This window comes from Bacillus rossius (assembly GCF_032445375.1).
Source record: "Bacillus rossius redtenbacheri isolate Brsri chromosome 4 unlocalized genomic scaffold, Brsri_v3 Brsri_v3_scf4_2, whole genome shotgun sequence".
In the NCBI taxonomy this organism is placed as follows: Eukaryota; Metazoa; Arthropoda; class Insecta; order Phasmatodea; family Bacillidae; genus Bacillus; species Bacillus rossius.
This window is the reverse complement of record NW_026962011.1, coordinates 27,670,718-27,679,387: the sequence shown is the minus strand read 5'-3', so window position 1 is coordinate 27,679,387 and position 8,670 is coordinate 27,670,718. Positions and strand designations below refer to the sequence as shown.

The 8,670-nt window shown below is 36.4% G+C and overlaps 1 protein-coding gene across 2 annotated transcripts in view; it reads right to left on the bottom strand.

Annotated features, from left to right (window-relative positions):
• Nucleotides 1-1,936: 1,936 nt before the first annotated feature.
• LOC134542246 (protein krasavietz) overlaps nucleotides 1,937-8,670 on the bottom strand; it is a 53,773-nt gene continuing 47,039 nt past the window's right edge. The window contains exons 10-12 of one of the 2 annotated variants that reach the window (XM_063386348.1): nucleotides 3,119-3,241; nucleotides 2,986-3,040; nucleotides 1,937-2,904 (exon numbers count right to left, since the gene is read on the bottom strand). In XM_063386348.1, the coding sequence (XP_063242418.1) occupies nucleotides 3,012-3,040; nucleotides 3,119-3,241 (152 nt within the window). In that variant the 3' untranslated portion in view covers nucleotides 1,937-2,904; nucleotides 2,986-3,011. Of the gene's footprint in view, nucleotides 3,242-8,670 lie in introns of both variants that reach the window. The other variant, XM_063386347.1, reaches the window with a different exon arrangement.

Sequence of the window (8,670 nt, the reverse complement as noted above, 5' to 3'; positions counted from 1 at the left end):
CAGCCGGCTAGCATAGCCGAACTCGCTTGACGTGAATTCACTTAGCGTGAGTATTTATCGGAACCCATAATGAAAACCACTGTAGATATAAAAAAATCATAATAGGCCTTTTTTATTCGTAATTAAATTTACTAAAACTTTTATTATTATTTTGTTATTTTTTTTATTATTTCGTGCACGGCGCGCCGGCCGTTCGCGTCATTAAATTACCGGTGCGACCTATATGGGGGGAATCTTAAATACCAAATTCAAGACCTCAAATTATGGGTGCGACCTATATGCGAGTAAATACGGTAGATGATCTGATGGAATTTCTCAACAGAGAAGATAGAGGTGTTTCAACAGACTAGTTTAAGAACTTGAGTGACTGCCAGCCTACAATTATTCTGTGATCTGCTGAATTTCTCGTGGAACACTGCAAAAAAACTCATAACATCCTGGAGCTTGAAGATTCTTGTTACTCTTAGTTATAAATTCTAGTTTAAGTTGTATGACTTATAAAAAAACTTCTTGTTGGTTAGCAGGGGGTTTTTGGAGACAAAACATCTGCTGCCCTTTCAAAACTCCCTTCAGCTGTAAGCAGTGATAGGAAAGATGAACTGAAGAGATTAGGAGTGAAATGTCTCACCAAGCTACAAAACCTTAGAGAAAAAGATAAAGGTAAAGAGTTCTTTAGCACAGTTTGGAAACTGTCTGCTGCTTGAAACATTGCAAGCAATAATGTTGATGAGAAGCTGTTAGCAACTGCTAATCATATTGCCTTATCAATACTATTACCAAGAAGGAATTTTTAGGTTATCTTGCACAGCAGATGCAAGTTTCCAATGTTTTGGACGATCTGCCAGATCTTGTAAGGATTGCAAACTGAACACAGCAACTTTGTGTCACAAACTTTAGCAGTGCCATGGATACTGGTTTCTAATAAAAACAGTGAGCTGGCATTTTTATTATATGATCAGATATTTTCAACCTGCCTAGTGGTTTAAAAATCAGCTACATTAAAATTATTCCGGCTCAATATTTCAATGGCTGTGCTTAATTTTATCATTATTTCGAAAATGTGTAAAGATATAAATGAAAAGAGCTAAAACAATTTAAATCTTGTAAACTGCAGGCTGATTATACAGGCCAAACATTTCAAGCATTCTAGGGAATACACATATAAAATAAATTAGGGACACAATTTTTTCATTTACTGCAAGCCATGTTCACTAAAGTTGCTCAAATATATGTAAATACATTCTATACTTGAGTGTTTTGTTTTACCATGATATTCTAAATTCAATAAAGTGTATACATGAGTATTCAAACAAGATGAATCTTTTTTTTTGTTGGTAATTTTTCTTGCAAATTTTTAACACTGCCAGAAAATGTTTTTGTTTTTGACATTATTTTATACTGCTTTTACCTGTTTATAATAATCAAATTCCTCATTTTTATTTATCACTTTCAGGTGGCCCTATTCATAAGAAACCTCAACAAACAAGATAGATAAATATGCAACCACTAACAAAACAAGTCAAAGCAGGTGAAAAAATTGAAAAATGATGACTTGCCTATATTATGACTTCTCTAAAAACTAGATTAAAGTTTATATTCGAAGCCTATGAAACTATGTAACTGTCTAATCTAGATAGTTTTTAGCAACAATATTATTCTTTTTGTTCAGAAGATGTGAATGATAAGAGTAAAAAAATCACTTGTTTTCTTGCAACAGACTATAAATCAGTAAAGACTCAATGTCTAAGCTTCGTTTGGCCATGAAAGACATTGTAGATATGTATCTCTCTCTACAGTATTAAATAGTTTGTTGGGAAACAGTACCGTATTTTTAAATTATTAAAATTTCACCAACAAATTGTTAGCAACCACTTAACATTCATAATATAATTCAAAATTACTGATCAACATGCAGGAGACAATATCAAACACTTCCTTTCTCAACAGATACTTCATTCAGTTCAGTTTATTCAATTTTTTTTTTTTCAACATACGAGAAACCAATTACATACATACATATAAAAAGTCTCCAGGGACAATGCACCACATGACAGCTTGATAAAACACCTACAGCTCAAGAGATTTCAACATTTCAATGCACATGTACAACTGCACTGATCCTCAGAAATCATTTTGTTTAATTTACTGTTACTTGATGCAGAGGAGTGGGGAATCTGGCCCAACCCCTTGTAGATAAAATAAATTTTATTTTGAAAAAGGTTATTTTATTTTCATTATGTTGTGAACTATTTGGCAGCATCATTGACAACACCAGCACAATAACAAACAACTCTTTTAAATATGTACTTGAAAAGTAAACAGGCAAACAAATGAGAAGTTAATAAATTAATCAATACAATTAAACACTTTATGTGAGTGAGAAATTAGTGGATCATCCATCGCCCTAAGTGAAAGAGGTTACTCTAAAACTACACCATTAAACATGGAACATTTTGGAGTAGAACCACCTCTGGCTGTGAATTATTTTTTTTTTCCAACTCATTCTATTCAGTTTTTTTCCCCAAAAATGAACGGCGACCCAAAGGTCGCTGACGGAGCACGATCAGTGGGAAGGACCTGTTCTCGACGCTTGTCCGATTCGGTCTGAGGACGAATAAGGCACCAGGGCGGCCAGAGGTGACTCTACCTGTATCGTTGTCTCATCAGCCACAGCTAAACAAGAAATGAAAAGAAGAAGCCCCCTGCTGATAAAAAATTGGTAAATATATATATTTCATGTGTTTCATTTAATGATGATCAACTATCAAAGAGTTTTTAAGTCCTGCTTCTGTCATACACATGATATTACTGCCTCCCCAGCCACATTAAAAAAAAGTAAAATGCACAATAAAAAAAGGCTTTCATGACGGTGGCTCGCGCGGACACTGCAGCGCTCACGAGCAACTGCAACAGACACAGACAGCTGTGAGACACTGCACGGCACAGACGCGGGTGACCAGTGGACCAATCAGCAGCTTCACTGACCTAGCACACACCAGAGGCACCGGCATCTAGTCCTCGTCCTCCCCGGACTCCGACTCTGCAACAACAAGACAATGTCAGTACGTCAACGACACCACAATCCGTGGTTCTGAGCACGAACAACGAAGGAACTTACCTTCCTCTGCGTTCTGCAGCCACTCTATAAACTTCTTCATCTGGTCCAGGAACATCATCTTGCCCTTGACAGAGTGACCTTCCTTGTACCACTTGAGGATCACCTCCTCTGACAGAACGTCAGCTGCAACACGTCAAATGTCACCTCGTCAACGCCTGCTCCCTTATTTCTACACCTTAAGACATATATTAAAATACATCCCACTTATCCATCTTCTATCAAAGTTTATTTTCACACCAAACAACCAAAATGAAATAACTAAGCATAATCCTTGGAAAAATACCAACAGTAAAAAATCAAAAAAGTACTTCAATCTAGAGTACTTTTTACTTTTAAAGTATAATTTCCACCTTTAAAGAAGTTATACTTTTAGAAACAGGGGACCTTAAACAAACTCACCATAAAAGCTACCGACAGGCCTGATGCCATAGTGCAAGAGTCGCCAACCGGCAAGTCCCACACAAAACAAAAAGAAAACTACTAAATGTCTAACCTCACTAAAGAATTAAACTCCAGCCAAACAACTTGCTGGAATTTACAAAGTACCATTTTTTTCCGTGGCTTTGTTTGCACATTCCTGATAGGAAGAAGGGTAACTGCAAGAAATCAAAGACCATTCATGTATTTCAAACCAGACAACCACAAATCGCTTCTATCTGAACTTGCATACATACCCAACAGAGAGAATTACGGAACAGGACAGTCGGAGAAGCATAGAGAGATATATTAAAACAACCAATAACTGTTATAAGCTGAATAAAACATGGAAACCACTCATTAAAAAGAAGAAAAAAATTATTAGCAGAAAGCAGGAGAGAATCCACACAAGGTCTAACTCTTATTCGCCCATAACAGCCAATGAGACAAGAGCTAACAGGAGTGCTCTCGTGATAAGCGACCTGAAACCCCCGGCCCTACACCTCACAGCACTCCACTCTGAAGATGGGAAAGATGGCTGTTGTAAAGCAGAGTGAAATAAGCCCATCCCACATGATACCCACGGGTATAAAAGTGGGCATACAAGTTTGTATAGCAACAGAAAAGAAGAGTTTGTTACTCCACACACAACACCTAGAATGTTAACAGGCAACAAAAACAAGCACATTGGGGAAGGATAAACATCTTACTGTCCATTTAACTAAATTTACATGAAAATCCAGACGTTTATTTTGAAATTATGTAGCCTAGTGAATGATTTTTGATATTTTATCTTCTACACTTCACTAACAAATACAGAGCAATTTTGAAATTAATGAGATCAAATGAGATTGGTAGGTTATTTTCATAATGTAGTAACATAAAATTTAAAGAATACAAGGGAATATGGGTTTGGTTTAATGTAGTTTACGATATAATATTATATTACTCAGTTCAACAAGCTAAATCGAACAATATATATACAGTACAACTCGGTTATAACATTCCCGTTTGTAACATTTTCCCGCCTATAACACCTAGTTAGAAATAATATATCCAATGGATTTAGCTATGTATTTAATAATATAATAGCAATTATATAAACAAATATATTGCATTAATACATATTTGCTTAAAGCACAATTTGTATAAAAAACCAGGAAACTGTTATCAATAGAAAAGACAGTAGTTTTTCCAGTGATGAGATCTAAACCATGTCGGTAAGTAACCCTTGAGCTTCACAGCGCTACACAGACTTAGATTGTAGTCTATAAAATAACAGTGTAAAGCCATTGTTTTAGGTATTTTAAAACTTTTTACTAGTGATGGGTCGAATCCCATTTTTCCCAAATCCGAATCTTGAATTTGAATCCCAAACAGTACCTCGAATCCGAATCCAGATCTCAAGGGTTAATTATAAAATAATTTATAAGTTAAGAGAAAAAATTAAACATTATGCATAATTATTTAACCCTTTAAATTTTTATTTAAAAAAACAAGGATTTTGACACTGTCTGGACCAAGACGATTACGTTTTTGGTCACACATGTTTCCTGCAGTGCTGAACAAATGTTCAGAGAACACTGTCGCAGGTGGTGAACACAAATATTTTTTGGACAGTTTATGTAGCCTGGGTGAACACGCAGACTGAGTTTTCCAGTATTCGAGGATGTTTATTTCTGGATTAACTGTAGGATCATGAAACAATCTGGTCACTTCATCAATTGCTGTAGAATCCGACTTGGTGGATTTAAGGCATCCAGGCATTATCTGCGAGTACAGTGATTCATGTATCCACGGAAACCAGAAAAAAAAATTCAACATCCGACGGAACAATATTTTGTAGTTACCAACTTGATATTTGTTTAAAGTCCCAAATGAAGATAAACGCTTTCCTGAAATATTTAATGGAAACTGAAAGGCGCCATCTTGGTTTCAATGGTTTTAGGCAATAAGAAATATTGTTGTGCGTCTTTTAAAATTAAGCCTCACTAAAGCATAGTGATTAACATGCCCAAAGTTAAAAGTGACGGGGTGTTTTCCCTAGTTTACCCATTAAAATTCCTTATATTAATATTAGTTATTTTTTGTGTTGCTCAAAATGATTGGCTAACAAATTCATTGGTTGGCCATCATGGAATTATCAGATAATACATTATTTTAACATTGGTAGTCTACACAAACCAAACTTGGTCCTAAAAAAATTCATAAATAGAACGTGTATCAGAATATTTAAAATTGAATCACGATTAAAATAATAATTGTATAATGTATTAATTTTTGTCATTCATAATTTTATTGTTATTACTACATGTGCGACCGTAAGTTGTGATGAAAGTCAGCATTATTGTTGTATTACTAAGTAACAGATTTCTCGGTAAAGTTATTAATAAAAAAAAAACAAGATTCATATTACTAGTCTATATCCTAAATGTGATTTAATTTATTTTTTAGCATATTCTGAGAATACATCTGTGATTTATGCCTTATTTAATGCTAATGTAGCGACAATGCATCCATGTTCATGAATATAAAGTAAGTTTCCCAAATCAGTACATGCTTCATATTTTTTTTATATAATAACGAATTAAAAGTACAATAAAGTAGAACCTCGTTATTCCGTGATGCGCTAATTCAGGAATCGGATAATCCGGGACGATTTAAAAGAGAAGTAAAAATTGTCAGCGCTTAAAATTAACGTCACGCGGGCCGGCGAACACTGCAAGCCATCACGTGGGCCGCCAAACTCTGCAACGCTGTCTGTACCGACCCTTTGTGTCTCCCCCCATTCAGCTGTCACATTTGTCACTCTTTAAACTTGAGGGGGATGTCCTGAATTCTGCTTCTCATTTCCCTCTGTTTGTTGCCACCCGCCAACCCACGGCAGGCGCCTGGCGAGTGACGTGTCTGGCTGGCATTCGGCTGTACGAGGGGGAGGGGGGGGACTACCCAAATTTTATGTGTGCAAGGTTCACACAATCTTATCTTTCTCTCTTCGGCTGTTGTAAATGACCGTGAACTAATGGATAGGCAGTGCTGTATATTATTAAGCCGAGACACTAATTCGAAGACGCCCGGCCCTTACCGTGAACGGATTATCCGGGTTTATTAATTTTTTTACAGGATTTCGACTATCCGGGCATCGGCGGGTCCCAATTAACACGAATAATGGGGAATTTACTATTTTTTATCCATCTGCTGCCAAGGCGCAGTAAGCCTCGAGAGATGTTACGACACATGACCTTGGCCTTAACCCAGCTGCACGCCGGTGTCTGAGAAGCTTGACAAGACCTTCCGGGATTTTAATCGCTAGTCCGTGAAATTCAGTAATCTGTGATTATCTCGGTCCTGACCATCACGTATTAACGAGGTTCTACTGTACCTCAATAGGATGTGTTCCAAGGAAAACGTAAACAGGCCAAGTAAATTGTAAGCATTTAAGTTTTTAAAGTACTACGTTTACATAAATATTTTTCCTCGAATCCCAAATCATTTCCCTCGAATTTCGAATCTAGAGATTCGAGGATTCGACCGGCCCATCCCTACTTTTTACTATTTGTTTCTATGACTGTTTAATTTAACAAAAGTACATATGTTAGAGTAGTTTTACTATCAAAGTATCATTTGGTGCACCAATGCGTTTGGTGTGTTCCGCAATGTTCACGAAGTGATGACTATATATAGGTTTATGATACTACATGTGGGTCCACCATCTTGACGACATTGGCTCGTGAGTACAACATGAAAATAGAATACATTCTATTACGGTCTCGGCTAAGATTTAGGGTATAAAAACTTTCATACCCAGAGCCTGACCCCTTTGAAGGGAGCTGGAATATTACCTACACGAGAGTAGGTGCACTGAAAGAAAAGAGGTATGAAAACTGCTAAGGAAATGGGTATTGTGTGGGGCTGACTTTGTTAACACAGCGACGCGGGTCAACCTTGGAAGCCAAGGTAGTTCATTAAACAATGGCTGTGAAATCCTGCAATCAACATAAATAAACTATCCATAGGGCCTGGAAAATTTCTGTGTTTTCAGTATGCAAAAAGCGGTACGTACTTTCAAATTAGAAAAACGGTGGTTTAAAGTCTGTATTTTCGTTATGCAATAGAAATTTTACCTGTATTTTAAATGTTGACTAAATTGTGCAGTTATTGAATATAATAGTTTACATATTTAATAAACAATCCATGTATACTAGGAATAGACTAATATGCATAACAACAGCCAATTAAATCCAAAACAGTTACACAAAACAGACACATTGCTATAGATGTGTGCAACTACAAATTTTCTTTTTTTTCGGCTGCCGATGCCACATGCTTAGCTGACTTTAGGTGTTTGTCAATGGAATCTTTTCTTTCCCATGAAACTTTACAGTTGCAAAATTTGCACATCACTGTGCTATTGTCAGTACAATAAAACCCATGTTTCTGATACTGAGATGCTCAGTCTCGAGCACTCAAAGTATTATTCGGCATTTTCAAACTCTAACCAGAAATATGTTGCAACATACTACATACAGGCTGTTACGAAAACAATCAACTAAACTTGGCGCGCGAATAAATATCAGCAGTGGAATGCCACTACGTTGGAAACGCTGTCGCGGCTCGTGACGTCAACAACAGATGCTGGCTGCATGATAGTCACGCATGCCCGCACACTCCCAGTCTCGCTGAGCAGACTAATTTTGTACCTGCAAAATCATTATTTGCTTTTTCTCTTGCTATTTACGAAGTTACACAAAATAAACAACTACGGTAAGATAAATTCGTTAGCCGCTAACATATGTGTTTAGCTTTACACAAAACAAAACTTCTCACAGTCTGGGAAATGTATGATCTTCGTTAAGGAAGCATTCGCTTACGTGAGAAGTTAGTAGAAGCTATGTTGGCTAACCTGGACGGACCAGGTTTGTTTTGTTTACATTTTACGGTATATGACGCAACTTGGATAAATACAAGATATTAGATTATTCTTTTGCTTTGATATAATATTTTATACACTTTTCGCAAAATACAATAAACGCTTTACCATATCCGGCCAAGTGTGCACGGTAGTTTAGAATTCGGCATCATATTATTTTTATTCTTCGTAGAGTGCAAAAGTTTGAGTTTGCTTGCATTCAATA